The 24,234-nt window shown below is 43.8% G+C and overlaps 1 protein-coding gene across 2 annotated transcripts in view; it reads left to right on the top strand.

The window, feature by feature from the left end:
- Positions 1-24,234, top strand: part of SEC23IP (SEC23 interacting protein) — a 55,659-nt gene that overhangs the window by 8,255 nt on the left and 23,170 nt on the right. For both annotated transcript variants that reach the window (XM_053306156.1, XM_053306155.1), the window contains exons 5-11: positions 654-743; positions 1,827-1,947; positions 2,573-2,662; positions 4,979-5,120; positions 12,936-13,144; positions 13,476-13,594; positions 16,462-16,626. In XM_053306156.1, coding sequence (XP_053162131.1) covers positions 654-743; positions 1,827-1,947; positions 2,573-2,662; positions 4,979-5,120; positions 12,936-13,144; positions 13,476-13,594; positions 16,462-16,626 — 936 coding nt within the window. The remainder of the gene's footprint in view (positions 1-653; positions 744-1,826; positions 1,948-2,572; positions 2,663-4,978; positions 5,121-12,935; positions 13,145-13,475; positions 13,595-16,461; positions 16,627-24,234) is intronic.

The following is a 24,234-nucleotide window of genomic DNA, read 5'->3' as shown; positions in this document are numbered from 1 at the left end:
TTGAAAATGAAGACTAAAAAAGGTTAGAACCTTATAAGAAAACATAGATACAATCATCAGTTTTTTTCCATCCGAAAACATGAAGCATTTTCAGTCCAATGCAACATGATAAACTGCTGTTGTATGTAACAGTGACAAAGATTACAATATGCTATCAGCGTTTTACAAAGGACAAGAGAGCCAGCGTGGTGTAGTGGTTAGAGTGCTGGACTAGAACTGAGGAGACCCGAGTTCAAATGCCCATTCAGCCATGATTCTAGCTGGGTGACTCTGGGCCAGTCACTTTTCTCTCAGTCTAACCTACTTCACAGGATTGTTGTGAGGAGAAACTAAAGTATGTAGTATATCGCTCTGGGCTCCTTGGAGGAAGAGTGGGATATAAAATGTAATAAATAAATAAAATATTTTGTGTGTCTGAAAATAGGCCCCGGAGGTTTGAAGCACCCTCAGGGATATATTTTCAGGAGGCACAGGTGGCTACAGAGGGAAGGGGGACTGCCCTCTCCCCACATGATGGAAAACTCTGTTGCACCTCCATGGCACTAGTTGGGGTGTTAGCCAGTAAACTAAAATTGCATACATTTTTAATAACAGATGACATCGATATGCTTAATACATTTTGTGATTTTTACATAGCTGATGGTCTTTTGCAGGCAGAGTATAAGAAAGCTGTCACCACAAATCAGTGGCATCGACGACTGGAATTTCCAGGTGGAGAAACGATTGTTATGCATAATCCTAAGGTAATGATGATTATTTCTTTCCTCTGACTACAATGTAGTATTGCGTTGGTAGGTGGAGAGCTATGTAAAATTTATCATAACTTGTTCATATACATACTCATTTGGATTTTCAAAATGCTCCCAGTAAGTGTGGATTGTTATGAACCAAGACGTTAAACAACTCATTCATTGATTTGCTGTACTCCACACATAGGCAGTATGCTTCTGAATACCAATTGCAGGAGAGGGTGCTTGCCTTTATCTTCTGCTTGTGAAATTAGCCACTGTGGGAATCTGGGTGCTGGACTGAATTGGCCTTGGCCTGATCTAGCAGTGCTGCTCTTATGTTTCCAGTCTGGAAGACTTACCACTCTTCTCCAGGCTGCTCCCATGCAATCCATAATTCCTCCATGAGTTTGAAATTAGAGGCAGCGAGAAGATAGCACCTCAAGCCAAGAACCGTTTGACTCGCACCTCAGGAGAGCAGAGGCAAGAAATACCTGTAAAAGGGAACAAAGCTGAAAACAAACTCTGGGCCTGGTTAGTTGGCTCCAGTTTTCCTCTTCTCCCTGCCACTCTATTAGGATGTGTTGAATGTGGAAGGGAAACATGTGAAGTGGTTTTTGGTGTGGGTGTGTGTGTGTGATAAAATCAATCCTGTGTCCAAAGAAAATTAATCCTGACTGAGCACCACTTAAATCGATGGGGCTTGTGTTGATTCTAAGTTGTCTCATTGATTTTGGTGGTGGTTAGTTAGGATTCACTTTCTTTGGCTATGGCGTGTGTGTCGCTTTTCACTTTTAAATGTCCCATTGGTGCAAACTGTAGTAAACGAATGTATTTTTTTGGGAGTACAATTTGAGATTGCTGTACTATAGAATTAAATGTTATTAGCACGAGCCATTAAACTGAACTGTGATTGGTTTTTGGGGGGTCAGTTTTAGGTACTGTAATACTTAAGAAATGAGCAATGAGTAATAAATGTGGCTGTGTTCCTCCAATCTACTGTCACTACTCATCTTAAGTTGGTTGTAACAGTTCTTGCATAGACTGACATTAAAAAAAACCCAACTTGTAAATTTGTCTGTCTCTCTCAAACTTCAGGTTATTGTTCAGTTCCAGCCTTCTGCAATACCGGATGAATGGGGTACCACACAAGATGGTCAAACAAGGCCAAAAGTGGTGAAACGTGGGATTGACGATGATCATGACGAAGTTCCAGGTGGTGAGTGGGCCAGATTTGGGGCTGAGGACTCACTCTAGCTCTCTTTAAAAAAAAAAAAAATAATAATAAAAAACCAAACGAAACAAAAAATATCTCTATCACCCATTCCTCCCTGCCCCCCGACCTATACCTATCCCTTGCCTTCCCAGTACTTACTTAGTACCATAGGTCTGATTTTTGTTTTTTAATTTGTTGTAGGGATTGAAACCTGGTTCTAGACCAGGCATCCCAAAACTGCGGCCCTCCAGATGTTGCTGAACTACAACTTCCAGCATGCCCAGCCACAAAAAATTGTGTCTAGGGATGCTGGGAGTTGTAGTTCAGCAACATCTGGAGGGCTGCAGTTTGGGGATGCCTGTTCTGGAGAAAATTATTCTTTCTAGAAAGTTCTCCTTCTAATGACGGTGTCCTCTGCTCTTTCCAGAGACTGTTGAGTTTGCTTTTTTTTAGAGAACCCTTTCATATACTCTTTAGACATAGTACATGCTCATGTGACCTGATAGATGAACTAGAAATGAGATTTCTTGTCTATAACAGCAAATACTGATGTAAGGATGTGGTGCTTTAGGAAACTGCTGCTTTGGATTTAATGGGATGCTGCTTCTGTTGCTTTTCATTTTTGCAGGTGAGGTGTCTCAAATTGACCACTTGGTATTTATGGTCCACGGCATTGGCCCTGTTTGTGACTTACGATTCAGAAGCATTGTTGAATGTGGTAGGTTTTTCACTTATGTTGTTGTTTAAACCTAGATAGCTTTATTATTTTCTTTATCTGATGTTATATTGCCTATAGGTAGCATCTGGACTAAGTCCCATATAAACGAATGGGGCTTAAGTTAGTCATGTCTCATTGATTTAACTGGTGCTTAGACACAGCTCACTAGCAGTGTTCCCTCTAATTTTTCCTCATCTGTTCACAGAATGAGTTTTGCTCTAGGCAGCAGTATCAAGTGTGTGTGTACGTGCGTTCAGAGTGGGACCTTCCTGATTCAACCTGAGTGGGATCTAAAATTAATTGTGTGGACATAAACAAACTTGTGTGCAAGCATACATGCACACACCTTAGAGCAAGTCTGCTCAACTTTGGCCCTCCTGCAGATGTTGGCCTACAACTCCCATAATTCCTGGCTATTGGCCACTGTGGCTGGGGATTATGGGAGTTGTAGTCCAAAAACAGCTGGAGGGCCTAAGTTGAACAGGCCTACAGAGGGATCACTGCTCACTAGTCTAGTTGCTACATTGTGTCTTGACTTAGCTTAAATCTTATGAACAGTTCAATGAGACATACCATTGTTGATAGTTCATACCACCAGTGGCATTGTGTGTGTGGGGGGGGGGGCCTTGAGGCATGCCACCTCTGATCCTGATGGAAGTATACAGTTATCAAGGCTAGTAGCCATTGATAGCCCTATCCTCCATGAATTTGTCTAACCCCTTTTAAAAATTGTCTAGACTGGAGGCTATTGCCACATCTGACAGCAGCAAATCCCATTGTTTAACTACGCGTTGTATAAAGAAGTACTTTCTTTTGTCTGTTCTGGATCTCCCAGCATTTAGCTTCAACAGATGATCCTAGTATCCAATACTATTAGAGAGGGAGAAAAAGTTGTTTCCATCCGCTGGATCCACACTGCGCATAATTTTATACACAGTTATCATGTCCCCCCTTATCCACCTTCTTTTTAAATTTAAAAAGTCCCAAACGTTGTAGTCCTTCCTCATAGGGGAGTTGCTCCAGCCCCCTGATCATTTTGGTGAACAGCTCTGCTGGATCAGGCCCAAGGCCTATCTAGTCCACCGTCCTGATTTACACAGTGACCCACCAGGTGCCTCTGGGAAGCCCACAAGCAAGAGATGCCCACTCTTGGAAAAAGTGTGAAAAAGTACTTCCTTTTGTCGGTCCTTAATTTCCTGCAAATCAATTTCATGGGATAACTCCTGGTTCTAGTGTTGTGAGAGATGAAGAAAATTTTCTCTCTTCTACACCTTTTCTAGCTCTACAATATCCTTGTTAATGTGCAGTGACCAGAACTCTACACAGTATTCCAAGTTGCACCATAGATTTATGTAAGCGCATTGCTATATTTGCAGTTTTATTTACAATCCTTTATCTAATGACCCCAGCCATGGAATTAGCCTACTTTACAGCTGCCGCACACTGCATCAATATTTTCAGTGAGCTATCTACCATGACCCCAAGATCCTTTTCCTGATCAGTCACTGCCAGCTCAGACCCCACCAGTATATATGTGAAGTTAACTTTTTTTTTTGGCCACAGTGTGTATCACTTTAGTTTACACTTACTTAGAACTGCATTTTCCATTTTAAAGCCAATTCACTTAGGTAGGAGAGATCATTTTGGAACTCCTTGCAATCCTTGTTGTTACCATCCTGAATAACTTGGTGTCTTCAGCAAATTTGGCCACCACTTGGCTCATCCCTTACTCCAGAACATCTATGAACAAGTTAAAAAGCACTGGTCCCATTACAGATTGTTGGGAGCGAATGTGGGTGGGAGAGCCGAGTTATAGAAGGATCGTTTTCTGAGGAAAAATAAATGAATGCTCTAATAAAAAGCTGTTGCTAAGGTTAAAAAAAACCCATATGAATATTAATATATGAATACCAACAACATATTAATATTGTTGATGAACATGGAAGCTGTGACTTCTCCAATAGTCAGAGGGAGAAAACAATCTGGGTGAACTGTTCCTGAAGCCTCTTCTGGGTGAACTACCAATGTTTCATATGGGTGCCATTGCAAGATTTTGTCCAGATATGACTAAATAATTGCAAATCTTCCATTCTTTCTAGTTAATAGTTTAAAGGGAAGTGTGTGTAGTGGGGGGCAGTGGGGGGAGGAATCCTTTTTGTATGGAGGAGGAATCTTCCCATCAAAGTGGTGATCAGATTAGTAAAACTCTGGATGTGTGAATTATTGCTGGAAATTATTGTACTTGAATGCATATAACAGTATAAGCATGTTCAGATAACACTAACCTCTGCTACTTTTACCTTTATCCCTTCAAAGTTGATGATTTTCGGACAGTGTCCTTGAAACTCTTGCAGACGCATTTTCGAAAGTCGGTAGAAGAGCTGAAAGTGAGCAGGGTCGAGTTCTTGCCGGTTCATTGGCATAGTGCTTTGCATGGGGACGCAACAGGGGTGGATAGGTAGGTCTGCTGTATAGAACCACTAGTCAGGAATACCATTATTGTTCAAACCACTTCTGTTATTATTTTTTAGCAGAGTTGAATGGTTTGATAACTGTTCACTGTACTAGAAACCAGCATCTAAGATAGTAAATGGCTGTAGTACTAGCAGTTAAACTTTGCTAATGTTTTAATTAAGAACTTTCTATATGTACATTTAAATGGATTAATCCCAGGCATAGTAGCAGTATGTTGTTGTTAATGTGTTGTATTTCATTATTTTATTAAAGCACAGTCAGTGTTCTCTGCTGGTGTAGGAGGGCACCCATCGTGGGCTATCACCACCCACATGCTTCAGAGGCAGACTATTCAAATGAAGGAAACCTTTAAGAGCCTGTGCAGGGTGGTTCTCCCCCCCTCCCCCCTTCAGCTCTTTAGTCCTGCCACTTAGAAAGCCACTCTGTATCTGCTCTTGCTGGTTTTTGAAGCCTACCATTTCTAACTTTCTGGTTGTTCATTTTTTGTTCTTACTTATTGTTTGTTTTTCCTTATAGCTGAATTCTCCCCTTCTAGGTAGTCGTCTTCTTTCTGGATTGATTTTGAGGCCTACCATTTCTAACTGTCCAGTTTCACTTTCGGTGCTTACCCATTCTTTTCTTTTTACCACTGAATTCCCCCCTTCTGGGCAATCTTCTGTTTTTACTTTTCCATTCCAACGCCCCCCCCCTTCAAAACAACAAATCCTTAGTTGATTCTTCTCTCCAATTCACTGCTAGAGCTTGCTGGCAGAAAAAAACTTGAAGAAAACTCCTAAGGAGAGCAGGAGAGTAATTCTGGCCTCAACGTCCACACCTGTTCCAGAATGCCTGGCACTACTTTTTTTGCCACTGGTGCAGCCAGATGACTCCACCAGCCAACACATTCTGGTCCCAGAGCTCCCAGCCAGGCTGGAAAAGATGCTCCCAATGCTGCCGCTTTCTCCAATACCGTTCCTGTTGCCCTCATACCCACAGTAGCAGGCAGTGTTAAAGACAGATGAGCAGGAGAAACTAGCCACTCCAGGTCCCCTGCTACCCCGGACCTTAGTTCTCCACTGGTTCTCTATCAGCCCTCACCCCTTCCCATCCCAGGAGACCAGGCTGTGCAACCAAGCTGGCAAACCTGGCTGCATGTGGTGTTCCAGGAATGAATCTGTGAGGGGCAGAAATTGGAATGCACAAACTGCACTTAGGAGGACTCCAGTCTTCCTTCCCTTCTTCACCTCCTGATTGCTTTTCTACAAAGCAAAAAGCGGAAAAGGGTTACCAAGTGCAAATCTCAAGACAGCACTCCCCAACCAGATATTCAGTCATCTGAGGGGAGAGGGGGTCTCAAGGCACACACATTCCTCTGGACTGCCTTGAGTTGCCCCCCCCACCAGACCAAAACAAGGAGTATCCCTCCCCCATCCACCCAGTTTCTAGTGACGCGGATGAGAGGGAATAGTCAGATTACCAGAACCAGGGTATACATTCCTATACCCAGAGGCTGTTTTTATGGAAGAATGTTAGTTCACTTCTTTCTCAAGCAGTTTCCACACTGGGGCTAGAGACTGCTCTGGAGGCTTCCTTGTAGTACCAAGGTCTTTGGTACTACCAAGGTTCAACCCTACGCAGGCCAAAGTTCCTATGCCTAAAGGTTTTCTAGATGTGTTAAAGCAGGAATAGCATGCACCCTCCTGTAGTAAACTCACTAGCAACCTACCTAATAACCAGTTTAGAGGCCCTTTATGAGAAGTTGCCAAGGTGCCTGTGCCCACCGGAACAGGTGTGCACACGTCATGCACACACGCCCGTGCTGGCGCACATAGGCACCTAGGCGACTTCCAGTCATAGCTGGAAGATGAGGGCAATGGGGTGGCAGGGAGGTATGCTGCCGCCCCGATGGGCATTAAGAAACACAGACGCCAGCAGGGGGAAAGTGGTGGGAGGGGTAAGTGCACCCTCCCCCAATCTTAAAGGGAGAGCCCCACCACCTTCGAGCCTCCCTGGCGCGGTTCCGTGCACATCCCTACCTAATACATTCCCCTAACAGATGGACCAGTGATGGCATTGCTCAGTTGAGCAATCTTACCTAAAGACAGTACCAAAACCCTAGGAGAACCCACTGACAAAGAAGCAGAAGCTTCTGTGCACTGTACCCACAAGCATCACATTTAGCCTTCTGGGCAGGCACAACAGCTGCATTAATTTCTAGGGCTTCTATTTTATGAATAGACAAGCTGTTGAATAATATTCTCACCATCCAAGTCAGACTGAAATACAGATTGCTACGACTCCAAAGAACCTTCTTTCACAACATTTCCAAATAGGCAGATGCCACGCTGGATTGTGTTGGATTCACAGGGAGAGCCACGGAGGCCTATGTAGTAGCCCGAAGAAACATTTGGCTTAAACACTGGCAAGTAGATTAACCTCTAAATCTAACTGCAATACCAGGTCGATGCGTGGAGTGGATGGAGCAAGCAGTGCGTGGAGTGGATGGAGCAATGGTGGTTTCAGAGCTAAATCTAACTTGGCCACGATCCCTTTGCATGGCTTCAAATTACCCCAGGACAATGTTTTTGAGGGATGCCCTGATTGAGTCTGGGGACAGACTCGAGGCACTCCCTTCTGCACCTGGGAAGAGGAACAAGGGATCTGCCTGCAGGTTTTCAGAGCCCTTTGGGGCTTACAGGCCATCCTTTTGCTCCGGGGGTGCTCCTGGGGTATGTGTTCCTTTAGGAGCTGACTACACAGCCCAAATAGAGAGGCTACTCACATGCAGAGCCAATTCATCCTTTGCCTCTCAGTCTAAGACTTGAAGACAGCAGTCCTGATTCCTGGCCATTGCTGGTGGCAGGACATCTTTGAACTTCTTGCATGCCTGGGAGCCGTCCACAATAGACAAATGGGTGCTGCAATTGGTTCAGACAGGATAGAACAACAATAAATAGCAGAAGCCCCACAACTGCAGGACATCTTAGCATCAATAAATCTGAGGGATGCTTGTCTGCATAGTCCTATTTATCCGGACAGCAGGTCCTTCCTGGGGTTTTGTTACTAGAAAAAACACTTCCAATGCAGGCTCTTTCCCTTTTGGCCTGTCCTTGGCGCCAAGTCTTCACAAAGATACTGGCTCCATTGGTTATCCACCTGCATCTGAAGGGCATACACATATATTCATACCTACAAAACCTCCTCCTGCACTCCCCAGTCCCCCCCTCCCCAGGACAAGGTGGAGCTTCAGCAGACATTCCTCCGTCTCAGAGATCATGACTTCTTCATCAAGGAAAAGAGTCACCTTCATCTTTCTGATCAGATTCAGCACCTTGATGTTGTCATAGATATTAGGAATGTGCACGAACCTGTTCGGGGAGGGCCTTTTAAGGGCCTCCAAACTGGTTCGAATGACTGGCTGTTTGGCTGGTTTGAAGGCAGAGTGGCATGGGGAGGGTGCCCTTACCCCTCCCGCTGCATTTCCCCCGCCGGCGCTCCATTTTAAGTGTCCGTCAGAGCAGCAGCGTGCCGCCCTGCATTCTCTTCGACCGGAAGTAGCAGGAACTACCCACTGGGCATGCCAGGCAGGTAGTTCCTGTTACTTCCTGCCGAAGAGGATACAGGGTGGCAGGGAGGTAGGCTGCTTCCCCGATGGACACCTTTAAAATGGAGCGCCGGCGGGGGAAATGCTGCGGGAGGGGTAAGGGCAACCTCTCCCACCGTTAAAGGTATAACGGTATCTCCCCCACCACCACCACCTTCGAGCCACCCACCCCGCCGGTTCTGTGCACATCTCTAATAGATACCGCAATGAACCGTTTCTTCTTACTACAGGATTGCACCCAGACACTGTGCAGCCTACTTCAGCCAATTGCTATACACATGCATGCAGATACTCAGTTGCTAGCATATCTCTTAGGCTTGATGGTTCCTTTGTTGGACTCAATTTTGTTGGCCAAGCTCCATCTCCAATCTCTACAATAGACACTCCTGGCACATCAAAAAGACATCACAAACAAATGCCACCTAGATTCCTCTTCTGAAAGAATCTCTTCTATGGGGACAAGCACAGATGATTTGCCACACGGCAACCGCTTCACGGAACCGACGTGAACCCTCATCACCACAGATAGCAGCTTACAGGGTTGGGGTACGCACTGCCTGTCAGTAAATGGATGGCGATAATACAACAGCACAGTATCAGTTGGTTAGAGCTCTGTTCTATCTGTCTAGCTCTCCTTGTCTTCCAAAATCTGATATCTAGAGCCCATGTACTGATCAGCACAAACAACATCTCAGACAAAGCACATATCAGTTACCAAGGTGGGACCAGATCAAGATCACTGCATCAGGAAGCATTGGACATTCTACACTGTGTAGAAATACAACTCGCTTTTATAACAGCCTGCTGTGTCAGTGGGATTCTCAACATGAGGGCAATCTGGCTGAGTCCCCAGGAACTGCACTCGGGGGAGCAGAACCTCAACACACAAGTCTTTTAGTGTGTTTGACTAGGGTGTTTGAAAAGTTGACCTCTTCCTCTCCCTGGTTTCCCATGGATGGAGTAGACTTAGTGGATGCTCTGTTTTTTCCATGGTCTCTGCTTCTCCTATACACATTTCTACTGGCACCACTTCTAGTTAGATTCCTTGCAAAAATGCTCACAAAGTGCTCCTAATAGCACCATGCTAGCCCAGAACATCATGGTTTTCTGACCTGGTGAGTCTAACTGTTTCCTCCTGCCACATTGCACAGATACGCTCAGCCAAGGGCTCATTCTGCATAGCTACAGCTGCCACATGGCAGCTGAATGCCACATTGCAATACAACATTGTTATTCCCCTCAGGTTGTGGATATGCTGTTTAGTGTCACATAGACACTCTATGAACTGTATTTATCAGTATATCTGGAGAAGCTTTCTGTGGTGGGCTTACTTCATATGGTCCTCCATATTCATTTCATTACAGACTGAAAGGAATATTGGCCTTTTTAGGGGGGGGGGAAGCCTTAAGGAAGGCCTTAAAGCCAACACACTCAAGCGACATGCTTCTGCTTTGGTCAGACTTGTCTATCCCGGACTAACCTGTTATCTTGAACCAGCTGCATTTCATCGTTTACTTTAAACGCATCTGTTAGTGCCTCTGACTGTACCATCTGTGCATTTTCTCTAAAGATTCAGTCTGCCTAATTCCAGATCCCTCTTTTATTCCTAAAAGCAACTATATTCCACAGATTCAGGACATCTACCTTCTTTTGTTCTGTCCTTCCCTAAATTTCATCTAGGCAGCCTAAAGAGAAACAGTGGCACAAACTGGATGTATGGCGTGCTCTGTGCACTTACATCTCTAGAACATCTCCGCCTGCAAATCGGATTCCTTATCATCTCTCTTTTGCCAGCCACCATGGGCTGCTCAACTTTGGTCCTCCTGCAGATGTTGGCCTACAATTCCCATAATCCCTGGCTATTGGACACTGTGGCTTGGGAGTATGGAAGTTGTAGTTTAAAAACAGCGGGGGGGGGGGCTAAGTTGAGCAGGCCTGATCTACATCGACCAAAGCCACTGGATAAAGGCCTGCACCTTTCTGAAGTATGAGGTGCAACATCTGCCTAAGTTGTCCCATGTCATGGCTCATTCCACCAGATTGGCAGCCAGATCTGCGGCTTTCCCCCCACAAACATTTCCTTCAAAGAAATCTGTAAAACTGCTATGTGGAAACCCGTCCACCTTTACCAGGCATTACAAACTCAACACATCTGCTTCATCCCAAGCTGCCTTTTGGATGGCAAGTCTTGCACCAGGGGACTTCTGACACATTAGACTCATCCTTACCCAACTATTGAGCGAGCTCTGATATATCCCACAATGGGTGCTCTCCTACACCAGCAGAGAATAGAACATTGGTACTTCACTGTGAAGGTTTTTTTCTTGCTGGTGCAATGGAGGGCACCCATGCCCTCCCATGTTCGACTGGGTCTTAGGTGTAGAACTATCTGTCTCTCCATTATTGGCCTCAGACTTCTCTGATAGGCCAGAAAATATATCTTCCTCTGCTTCCAATACTTTTCTTCAATGGGAGATATTTCTTTACTTGGCTTTACAACAGAACTGAAGGGGGACCACCCTACACAGGCTCTTAAAAGTTGTCTTCATTTGAATAGTCCTGCCTCTGGAGCATGTGGGTGGAGATAACCCACAATGGGTGCCTTCTGTTATACTAGCAAAAAGACACTTTCACGGTGTGTACCAATGTTCTGTTCTATTTTAACAGATGCTTAAAAGTGATCATAAAGTTATTTATCTTTATTGCTGATGTCATCCAATTAATACTCTGTTATACACTTGCCTTCTAGAATAGAGTTCAAATAATTGCTGGATTAGGTGGCTGCTTTGGAGCACTTTACTGCCTTGTAGTCTCAGTTATTTATCTGTAAATACAGAGCATAATCTTTCTCAAAGCTGTGTTGAAGCTGAATTTTATAAAACTGGTAAATAAGGATTCAAATATTTGATAAATTACATGTTTAAACTGTGGGAATCTTACAGTTTATTCATTTAACTGTTAATCAGTTAGTGTGTGTGTGTGTGTGTAAAGTCCCCCACCCCAACGTTGTGGGAGGGGAAGAATTTGCCCACAGCCTCAGGTTACAAAATGAAAAGAAAAAAAGGCAAAAAAAGAAGTTAGGTTTATGTCCACATATCATACCTAATGTTCACATTAAAAGTGCCTCTACTGTGCCACTTAAACGCAGGTAGAGCACTTAGCTTCCCTAAGTTTCATGCCACTGCCATTGCTGTGGAAATTAGGTCACATTTCCATAGTATTAGCAACATCACATAAGTGCTTGAAACATTTGGAAGCTAACAGAAAATTTTGCAGGCAGTAAGCAGAATTATAGAGATACCAATGGAACGATTGAACTAGGTCAAGGAGAGGAGAGCTGGTCTTGTGATAGCAAGCATGACTTGTCCCCTTAGCTAAGCAGGGTCTGCCCTGGTTGCATCTGAATGGGAGACGATGTGTGAGCACTGCAAGATATTCCCCTCAGGGGATGAAGCCGCTCTGGGAAGAGCAGAAGGTTTCAAGTTCCCTCCCTGGCTTCTCCAAGATAGGGCTGAGAGAGATTCCTGCCTGCAACCTTGGAGAAGCCACTGACAGTCTGTGAAGATAATACTGAGCTAGATAGACCAATGGTCTGACTCAGTATATGGCAGTTTCCTATGTTCCTATGTCATTTAAACACATACTGTAATTACTAACTGGTGAAGCTCTCTTTAATGGTTACATTTTAACTATTTCATTTTTAATATTCCTACTGGTAAAGCAGACTTCTATAGCATTCATATACCAATTTCATGTATAGTGTATTGTATTTGAAACTGTGGAGAATTCATGGACAGTGGGGAAACACGACTGCTTCTGTGCCTGTTCTGTAACATGGAATACATGTCATTTGCACAATCTCTAATTTCTGCTTCTGTGGTATGAGGACAGTTAGTTCAGGCTTACAAAGGTTTGTTTCTACACGGATAGACCCTATTTACACATTTTATCTGATGCACACACATGAAGTGGGCTTCTCAAAGTGACTCTGGAAAGAGTTTGTGTTAATAGTTGGTGATCAAACAGCCAGCTGTGATGAAGATGAATTAATACTAGAATGGGACAGCTCTTAAGTTTTAAGACTCATGTTGAAAAATGGACTGTGAAAACGTTTTCTTGCAATCCTGAATCACTACTGGGATCTTCCTGCTTTAGTTCTTTGATTGCTTTATTGAAAATAATTTGGCTACTAATCTGTTGATCTTGTGTTCTCAGGAATATTAAAAAAATAACTTTGCCAAGCATTGGACGCCTACGTCACTTCACCAATGAGACGCTACTGGATATACTTTTTTACAATAGCCCCACCTACTGTCAAATGATTGTTGATAAAATAGGATTGGAGATGAACCGTCTGTATGCACTTTTCATGAGCCGAAATCCTGACTTTAAAGGAGGAGTGTCTGTCACTGGTCATAGCTTAGGTAATATATATAATGAAAAGTGATAGATCGAGAGTTGAGGAGTGCTAGCACATTAAGAAAAATGATTGGCTTTTAAAATAAATTTTTAATTGCACAATTTTTGATAGGTGTTTAAAATTTTGGGGATTTAAAATACTGGTATTTGGGGAAGGCACACTAATTATCATGCACGAAACTGTTCTGCACCATTTGAAATTGTTTCCATTGTCTTAAACTGTCTGGAATTTGGAAAATTAGAGAACATATTCAAGATGGCAGCAAATTATTGAAGTCTGGACAGTCAAAGGACTTGGAAAGTTTTATATTTTAACAACTTGTTTTGTCTTGCCAGGTTCCTTAGTGTTGTTTGACATATTGTCTAACCAAAAAGATTGGACTGCCTCTGCTAGTTCTGTGACTCCTGTTGCTGCCAATGGTGTGTTGAAGGATGCAACTGAATACGACCAGCAGGTATTTGTGATTGTAATAAATTGTCCTTCAAATGCACAGTATGTGGTGACAGTAGTGACTGTTCACATATTGCTTTTTTCAGCATACTAGTTGTAATATGCAGTCTAGTCGGTCTGCATGTTTTTCATAGTTCAGGGGTTGCTTTCTCTCGTCACTTGCATATAAAATCTTCTTAAGACATAATGTGGAAAAGTTGCACAACTCAGTTCACTCTTGAGAATCTTGTTTATGCTTTTATTAACTCCAGAGAACCTCACTGCTATCTCAACCATTGAAAAACGGTCACACACCTGTCTCTGTGTGTGTGTAAACTTGACATACATGGATAGAGCACGTTGCTGGAAGTCCCCCTCCCCACCCCCCACTCAACCTCAAAGTTTTTGAAAAACCTTTTGGGGGGGAAATTAATAAAAGGGTTCTGCCACAAACCTTAGAACTTCCACCAAAAGCTAAGGGAAAAATAGACAACCTCTCTGATACTCTCCTTTTTGTAAACCATGCGGGTCTTTTTGCATTCCGATCCGATCTCTTGGATGCCCTCTTCTTTTTCTGTATTCATATACCACTAGTCTCTCTGCAGCACCTGTCAGTGTTTCTGTGTCTGTATACTATGACATATCTTCACCACATCTGTTGCCTCCCTTTTCTCTCTACCCAAAGTGGTGGAGCATCTGTTTTGCATTCAAAAGGTCTCAGGTTCAATCCCTGGCATCTTCAGGTAGGGCTGGGAAAGATCCATGCCTGAAACCTTGAAGAGCTCCTGCCAGCAAGTGTAGATAATACTGAGTTAGATGAACCAATGGTCTGACTCTGTATAAGGCAGCTTCCTATGTTCCTAGGAAGTCTCCCTTTAATCCCATTTCTCAGATGCCCCCTCTTTCCCTCCTATTCACAAATATATCTGCACCCTACCTGTTATTTACCCTTTTGTTTTTACAATCCATAGAATGCTTTCTTTTCTCACTTCCTAGATACCTCTCTCTCCAATTCCCACCCCAAGTGCTTTCTTGTTCAGATTTTTGTTTTTGTCATTCACCTAGTTGCTTTCTTGTCCCCACTTCTTAACAGAAGCAGCATACAAAGTCTTAGTAATTCATATGCTGAGGGAATCTCAGATACAAGAAAGCCTGTGTTGTATAAGATGACTGTCTGACTGCATTGGTTGGTGAAAATGTATGATATCTGGCATTAATGCAACATACTTCCTGAATCCAGAAAGAGGAGAAGCAATGCAGATGTAGAGACAAAGGCATTCTCCTATCCCCATTCACTGTGGATAGGCCTCAGTGTGCTGTAGATTTTTTTTAAATCAAAGAACTGAGAAAGGATTGTAGTCCCCAGAGTAGGCAATTAAAAAATAATCAGTCAGGGAACTGCATTTGCCCCACTGGCCTTTATGATGTGTGGTCTGGTTTAAGGTATGCCTCAACCTGTCATTAAAGCTGACCAAATCATTTCTAGATTCTGCGCATTTCTTGAAGTTTCATACGTGCCTAACCTCTATGTCTAAAAATCTATTAAAATGGAATATGCAAAGAAGTGACTAATATAATATGGATTGCAACCCTGATTGTTCTGTAGAATTTTTAAGCTTAGCCCAGAGTAACTAGACCCTGATTAATGTAATTGATCCATGAACTCTTTGATAGCAGAGTGCTCTATAATGAAGCATGGGTTGTGAAGAAAGAATGGGAAATGGTTATGTGGCTGTTTATTACTAAATCATAATTGACAAGGGACATCTTCAGACCATCTGACTATACCTCTCTTTACTTATGTTCAATTGCAAGGAACTCATAGACTTTTTTTTAAAATTACTCTCCAAAGTCTTTGAAGGCAGTTTGATTTCCCCCTTTCTCTGCTGAAGTTTGCCTCATCTGCCCCCCCCACCAAAAGTAGTGGAGAGTCAGTCAGCAGCAAGACTTCTTGCTTCCCCCTTTCTCCCTTGTGCCTGGTGACCAGGTATCTCATCTACAAGAAGAGTGGAGTGGGAGGATTAGAGTAAGATCCAACTTGCTTCTCAGAATCTCAGGACAGTGATTCTCTCTTATGACTCCTGGGTTGGGTTTTGCTTGTGATCTTCTGCTAGTCAAAGGTGAAAAGAATTGTACAGTAGTGTCACTCTTCTTCTCATCTGCTGTTGCTACTCATCACCCTTCACATCCCAAACCATAACCAATATATACCTATGACACTCAGCAATGTTAACTGCAATAATAGTGTTGTCTGCAGGAAGAAGCAATTATCACAGTACTGTTTTAAGAACCAGGCAAATGCAGTACTTGCTCAGCCTCCACAGGAAAGATATATGGACTGTACAGATTTAAATTTCTACTGAGACCTCTTGCATTCTTTGTCAGAAGAAAATATATAGTGGCCTCTTATACTGAGTTAATTCATTGATCCCTCTAGCCAAGAGAAGTCTATTAAGACTGGCAGCAGTTCACCAGGGTCTTGCGCAGAGGTCTTTCCCAGCCTTGCTACTTGAAATCTTTTAAAGTGCAAATGCCAGGAACTGAGCTTGGACCATCTGTATGTACTTACTAGTGAAATTTAGCATTTCCTCTTAGTATAGTCAGCTGATATGAGAGTATGAATTTTGGCACTATCTATTGCATTTTGCTTTTGAGCTATCCAGAGAATAGCAAAACTTGTAGTCTACAGATATCTGAAATATCTTATTTAAATTTAATGGGTAGCATCCACAATTGTCCTTCACCTGGAACTGGAGTCTTTACTCCAGAGCAAGCATTCTTATTTCAGACTAAGGACTCCTGTTCAAGATTACAGTCAACTGTAGATGCGACCCACTCTGGATCTACTTGATCATTATATGGAGACCTCTCGTATTCTTTCTTTCTTTCAAGGTGACAGTGGATTCTGCTGGGTCCTTGTATTCTCTTTCCAATGATGAATGTGCTGATCATGATGTGGAGGATGATATTCCAACCTTACAAGCAACTCTGGAAACTCTTAGCTTGTCTGAATATATCAGCACGTTTGAAAAGGAGAAGATTGACATGGAATCTCTGGTATACAAAACACATTTTAATTAGCATGTTATTAGTAAGTGCTGATTGATTCTGTGTACTTGAGGTTGTTCACAAGAGATAAAATACTTAATGCTTTGGGTGCACAAGCTTTATATATGAACTCTAGAATTTGTTGTGGCAGTGGCTAGCCCATACTAAATGTGAACAAATGAAGTTCCCTGCATTTGTTATAAGATGCATAAATAGCCCTCCAAAGTTATGAAAAATAGTCGGCGGCTTACAAGTTACTTGCTTGTGACTACCTTAGTATAACAAAGGTAATATAAAAGTGCATCTTTCATATGATTACATTAAAATAACCAATAGAATGATCTGTGTAAACACACACTGAGTGGGTTCAGGTATAATGTGGAAGCTCTTTAAAAAAAAAAAATCTAACTGTTTTTACCATCCAAACCTGTGCCACTTGACTATCTCTAGTTTATTTCAGTCACTCTAACTAAGATCTGTACCCAAGGTTTGAAGTTGGTTTGTTAATCTTGGCTTGTTATATCTACCCCTCCGTTTTTGTCGGTGGCACTCACCCTAACAGCCACACGGGGCTGTGGCACTGTTTGCTACAGCCTCTGCGTGGCGTCGGCATGCACATAGCTGGTGTGCATGTGTGCTGCCATTTGCCTAGTCAGCATGGTGTTGCTGACCACACAAATGGCAAACATGTATGCGTGCCTGCCGTGTGCATGCCGACGCAACATGGAGGCTGCAAGAACACCACAGCCCCATGTGGCAGTTGCTAGCGTGAGTGCCACCAGTGGAAAAATGGCAGGGTGGGGACGATCAGGTTAGGTGCTCCTTAAGGGAACCACTTGCCACGCTGCGGGCCCATGCACCAGCCATTTGTGCACGTCTATAGCTGGGTGTTTCAGTCCAAACCTGCCTCTTCTTAATCTTGGCTGTTAGGCTCCAGCTTCATAGGGCACTTGCTCAGACAGATGGTAGCTCAGAGCAGCTGTGAAATATGGTGCTCTAGACCAGGGATTCTCAACGTGTGGGTCCCCAGATGTAATTGGACTTCAGCTCCCATAATTCCCAACCAAAGGCCACTGGGGCTGGGGATTATGGGAATTGAAGTCCAATAACATCTGGGGACCCACACATTGAGAAACCCTGCTCTAGACCATGGATTCTCAATGTTGGGTCCCTAGATGTTATTGGACTTCAACTCCCATAATCCCCAGGCAAAGGCCACTGAGATCCAAAGGCGCTCATCCTGGGTGCAAACATATCTTTTCCAACCACTGGTCCCAATTAGAAAGTAGATTTCAGTAGGGCAAAACAAAGCAGCCTAGGATTGCATCCAGGGCCTTCCAAGGGCAAAGTTTGGGTGAAACATGAACAAACCAGAACTGCAAAGGAAACAGATTTGGAGATTGTCTGCAGTGCAAATCTTGACTTGATATATAAACCTTAGTTAATTTTAACTGACTCTGCATAATGTCTAAATCATTCATAGACTATATCCAAGTTCATGGTCTATACATTTATATGGAGTTGATAATTCCACTAGTGTGGCACAATACTGACCAATCTGGAAGTGATCTGTTGTCATAATGAGAAATGAGTGACTGTTCCTGCGCAGGGAGCTTCTGGATGGATTAATTAGCTTCTCTCTGGTGCCCCTCCCTGCCATGCACGTGCTTAGTGCTTTCCTTTTCTAGGCATTCAGGTGCCATTTTGATTCAGTTTCTTTTTGACTGCTGATGCGTTGAGACCTGTGGGTTATTGCTCTTCAGTTTGTAGAAAAGAAAACATTATTTTGGTCATTGGACTGCGAGTTGACTGTTCTTGGGGTTTTGAATATTGAATTGATTGTTTACGATTCTACAGCTTTGCTGTTAGGGAACATGGCTGAGAGGAAAAATACTACTTTTAAACGTTGTTCTCGGTGTAGAGCCAAATTGCCCTCAACTGATGAGCATGATCTGTTTGCTGTGTCTGGGTGAACATGTCCCAGCGTCTTGTAGGATTTACAAGTACTTTTCGAAGCAAACTTTAAAGAATCAGTCATTATACCTCAGGGTGGCGTTATATGGGGACGCACTGCATCCACCAACGCCAAGACTGGAGTTGATGCCAATTTCAGGATTGACACAGAGGTCGACATTGACAGCTTCGGTGCTTACACAGTCTCAAACCCTGAGAGATAATCTTGAGAAGATTGTCTTCAAGAAACCCAAGTCTGCCGATACTGGGCATAAGAAGTGTAAGCGACATCATGCTTTTTCTACAGTGAATCACCACCTCCAAAAAAAGTACAAGCTGAAGACACGAGTCCATCAAGGTCAAGGACTCCTTCGCCGTCAACAGTTCAATATCGAGCGCCATCGACATCGGTGGACTCTTCAGTATTGATGCCCACTGCAATGAGAGACTCTAGAGTGCCCACTGGGTCTTTCATCCTGCCGTTGACGTGCCCATCAGCGTCATCGACATTGGCAGCAGTTCTTCCCTCAATATTGACATCGACATTACCAATGGCATCGACATCGGTGATGGTGGGGATACCAACCACTTCGATATTGACGGTCAATACTGAGTTTGGCACTTTTCATTGAGATATACCGAATTCTCCATTGGCGACTGTAACTCCGCAAGCATACAAACCATTGGCTCTGTCTCCTGCTAGAACACCGGTGAAATCTCTGTTATTACTGTTTGATGACTATGATGATGCCCTTCTGGATCAGGGGACTGCCAAATCTTTATTAAACATGTTGGATTCCTCCATGAGCACCCCTTTTGGATCCATATTTCAGGGTTTTCTAAGTGGAGGCTTAGATGTAGAGGCAGATGGAGAGGAGGACTTGCCGCTGAGAACCCCTGTCAATGTCCCCTCTTGGAACTGCTACAACTAGATGTTCATCATTCCAACCAGTGCAAACGACAAGTGTAGTACCGTCTACTGTCATTACTTCAGTATGGAGACCAACGTCTACGTTTGTCCCTCCCCAACAAGATCCTCTACATGCATGTGGCTTTTGGCACAATATGTCACTGGCCACACAGCTAGATTGGGCAGAGTTCCAATTGCCTCTGTAGCATATGCTGTGCCTTCCACATGTACCATGACAACTATCGGGAGCAGTTCAGCAGCGGATGCTTCCAGCACAACCCCCAGTGTCATTACCTCCTAGGCCCGCTGGGGCTCTGGTGGTGATAAACCAGGGTATTTAGATGACACCAACTCCAGTTAAGATACCACTAGCGCCCCTGGCACCTGAACCGCCTCAACTTCTAGCCGTACCTCCTGGAGGAGCAATGGAAACGCTTCCACCTTTACGTCCATCGGACGAGCCGGTTCCCAAGGAACCCCCAGAATCGTCTGTCGACTCTTATGACTCTTTGGAGACCTCGGATACTTATATGGATGGGTGTGCTGGTGCACCAGAAAATCTTCGGATCTGCCTTCGGACGTACTCCAAAACCATTCACCTTACCAAACGAGGAACTAAAGTCATATATGGAAATGATACAGCAGATGGCGAAGCTGCTGGGTCTAAAGGTAAAATGCCGTGCTGCCGACCTTGAAGACCCTGTCTACAAGATAATTTTGACTGTACAATCCACACAGCCTGTTGTTCTGCCCAAGTTGCAAAGAGCCCCTGGTGGCACAGTGGTAAAACCGCTGCCCTGTAACCAGAAGGTTACAAGTTCGATCCTGACCAGGGGCTTAAGGTTGACTCAGCCTTCCATCCTTCCGAGGTTGGTAAAATGAGTACCCAGAATGTTGGGGGCAATATGCTAAAATCATTGTAAAACTGCTTAGAGAGCTCCGGCTATAGAGCGGTATATAAATGTAAGTGCTAATTACAAAAGCGGCTAAAACTGCATGCGAAGCATTGCAAACCTCTGCACTGATGTCAAAATGTTTGGAGACTATATATCGAATACAGGATGAGGATAATTCCTGCCTATTGAAACATCCTGTCCCAAACTCATTATAGACTGCATCCTCATCTAAAACAGGACACCGGCATACTGCCCCTTCAGACATAGAGGGCAGAAAACCTGGTGTTCTTGGGCGTCGTGTCTATTCCACTGCAAGCCTGTCCATTCACATAGCAAATTATGCAGCTTGCATGGACCATTACAATTACTGTCTTTGGGATTCCTTGCAAAAGGAAGTGGCCACACTGAAAAAAGAGAAGGGCTTGAAGAAATATGAGGAAGGGCTTAATAAATCTGCAGAGTTTACCAGGCAGCAGCTAAGCACTTTCAAGCACCTGGCGGAAACTGAGTCCAGGACAATGACCATGGCAGTTTCTCTCAGGCATCACACCTGGTTACAATCTACCACATTGCAAAATGAAATCAGAGACCGGATTGAACATTTACTGTTCGGGAAGGGTCTCTGTAGTGAATCCACAGATACAATGTTGGAAACATTTAAAAAGTCAAAATTTACAGCCAAGAGTTTAACTTAGCTTTAACTTAGGGCTCCTGTTACCGTAACTATAATCGTCAACATACTGGTTTCAGATATCAGGATCGTAAGAAGTATAAGAGACAATACAAACCTTATCAAAAAAAGAACTATGGCCTGAGGAATAAGGCCCCATACTGGAAAGGACAATACCAAACAGTCACTTCTGATTTTCCAAGAATGTCTTCCGCTTGTACCATCATCGCTGGCCAATACCAGTGTACTGGCAGTCAGTGGCCTGTCTACAATAACGACTCCCTTGCCACCCAGTGTTATCAGACTGACCAGTCATGCTTCAGCATGGCACCAGATAACATCAGACCAGTGGGTTTTGAGAATTATTAACACTGGTTATGCAATCGAGTTCATAATTTTGCCAAGTTTTGAGGGTATGAAGATCACTCCCCGACCCTGACGTTGTGGTGGTGTTAGAGAAAGGTTTGATAGTACCATTGTGGTGGACAGACTGGCTGAAGGGATTCTACTCACGCTATTTCCTTATTCCAAAGAGGGACAGGGGAATCAGGGTGATTATGGATCGCCAAAGCCTAAATCTATATGTTGGTGAGTGTAAATTCCATATGACCATGTTGCAGGGAATTCTTCCATTCCTTGCCAAGGAGGAGTGACTTGCTACATTAGATCTCAAAGACACTTATTTCCATATTGAAATTCTACACAACCACTAGAAGCACTTGAAGTTTGCAATAGGAGACTCAGCAATCCAGTACAGAGTCCTGCCCTTTGGCTTGTCTGCAGCGCCGAGGGTGTTCACAAAGTGTATGTCAGCGATCATAGCTTATCTGCGAACACAGGGGATCACTGTGTTACCATTCCTGGATGACTGACTCCTGGTGCACTGCAACAGGTCGGAGTTGGAATCACAAATCCAATTCATCTTGCTACTGTTGGAAGATTTAGGAGTCCAGGTCAATTGGACCAAATCGAAGCTGCAACCAGCCAAGTCGATAGATTACATAGGGGCCATCTTGGTTGCTCAAACAAAGAGAGCATATTTGCCTCTCGACAGATACCAGCAAATCTATGCTCTTGTAAGTCTATTCGAGGACCAGCCCTGGCAACGGGCCAATCAGATCCAAAGGCTGCTCAGTTTGATGGCCTCATGCAAGGCAGCGGTACTCTACACTCGACTACAAATATGTCAACTGCAACTGCGGTATCTGCGATCGTTCTGCCCGAACATCAACAGTCAAGGGATGCTACTGGACATTCCCCCACTGGTTCTAAAATCTCTAAGATGGTGGAAAGTGAGAGACTTTCGATCCTCCGACCCCATCACGATGGATGCCTCTCTGTTGGGGTGGGGGGCTCGTTGTGGAACTCATCAAGTTCAAGGATTATGAACAATACAGCAACAAAGGATACACATCAGTTTCCTATAGTTGTTGGCAGTGTATCTGGCACTGAAGTCCTTTTTGCACCTTTAATTCAAAACGTGATCATGCAGTTACAGATATACAATTCCACAGTGATTGCCTATGTAAATCATCAGGGTGACATGGTTTCACACTCTCTATGTGCTCTGAGCACACAGCTGTGGAACTGGTGCATATCCATGACAATGTTTACCTCATTGCCATCCACATCAAGTGTGTGGAGAATGTCTTGGCGGACGACCTAAGCAGAAACATTCAAGAACCAACAGCCTCACAAGTGGGAATTGAAGCAAGCATGTCTAGATCATTTGACCAGCCTATGGGGTGTTCCTCAGATGGATATGTTTGCAACGGCCACAAACAGGAAATTTCCGTGGTTTTGTAACAGAGCGAGCATTGGATAAAGATTCCTGGGGGATGCCTTTCAGCACCACTGGGGCAAAGGCCTGATGTATATGCTCCCTCCTCACCCCCTGGTCAACAGGGAGTAGGCAAGCTGATATAGGACAATGCAAAATCCATTTTAGTGATGCCATGGTGGCTGTGCCAGCCATGGTTTGCGTCACTACTTAGTCTGACGGGCAACAACTCCTACCAATGGACCCCGACTTACTGATGAGCTGGAGGAAAGATATTGCATCCAGCCCTACAGACATTGCAACTAACGACTTGGAAGTTCGGCTATTGAGAAATAACTTGCTGAACAGTCATAGAACCTCAACCAGGAAGAGTTATGCTAGTAAATGGAAGCGTTTTGCCATTTATGCTGGAGCACATGGATTTGATCCGCTCAAGGCCTCTACAAATCAGGTGGTGTTGAACTTAACCAGCCTGAAAGAAACAGGTCTGGCAAGTGTCACTGCAAGTGCACCTTGCTGCTATTTCAGCGAAACATAAAGGGTGGAAAGGACATTCTGCCTTCTCACATCTGCTATGCAAGAAGTTTTTGTGGGGCATTAATAATCTTTACCTTTCAATACCACACCCAGCTGAACAATGGAGTCTGTCTGTAGTGCTGGCCTCGCTAATAGAAGCGCCCTTTGAGCCACTTCATGGAGCGAGCTTGCTTATTTGACACACAAGACTGCCTTTCTGATTGCTATCGCTATTGCCCATTGAGTGAGTGAACTAGCTGCTTAACGGGCAGATTCACCATATACACAGTTCTATCCTAACTAAGTGGTTATGCGTACTGATCCAGCATTCATACCTAAGGTACGGACTGACTTCCACTTGAATCAGAACATCGTGCTTCCATCCCTTTTTTCAGGAGCCCAAAACGCGACTGGAGAAAGCATTGCACTCTAGATGTCAGAAGATGCCTTCTGTATTATCTAAGAGAAACAAAGTATTAGGTGTATTAAGATGCCTTTCATGTTGTTCAAAGGGAAAAATAAGGGCATGTCTGTGTTGAGGCAAAGACTATTGCATTGGTTGGTGGAGCTCATTTTCTTAACGTATAGATTACAGAACTAACAGCCTCCCAAAGTAATAAAAGCACACTCCATGAGAGCGTACATGACTTCTGCCGCATAGTTATCTGGTCTCAGTTTCAAGGATGTTTGTGTGGCTGCTACATGGTCTACACGTTTACCTTTCATAAAGCTCTGTGCCATAGACCTGTGCATGGCTGCAGAAGCTGTATTTGGAAGAGAGGTAGTCAAAAGAGTTCTGGAATAGTGGGGTGGAACAGCTGCATCCTCCACCATGGAGGAAAAAAGCTGGTACGGGTGGGCCTCATGATGACAACGGATCACTTCCAGATAA

This window comes from Hemicordylus capensis, chromosome 3 (assembly GCF_027244095.1).
Source record: "Hemicordylus capensis ecotype Gifberg chromosome 3, rHemCap1.1.pri, whole genome shotgun sequence".
Taxonomy (NCBI): domain Eukaryota; kingdom Metazoa; phylum Chordata; class Lepidosauria; order Squamata; family Cordylidae; genus Hemicordylus; species Hemicordylus capensis.
The sequence above is the reverse complement of the archived record's forward strand: the minus strand, read 5'-3'. Positions and strand labels throughout refer to the sequence as shown.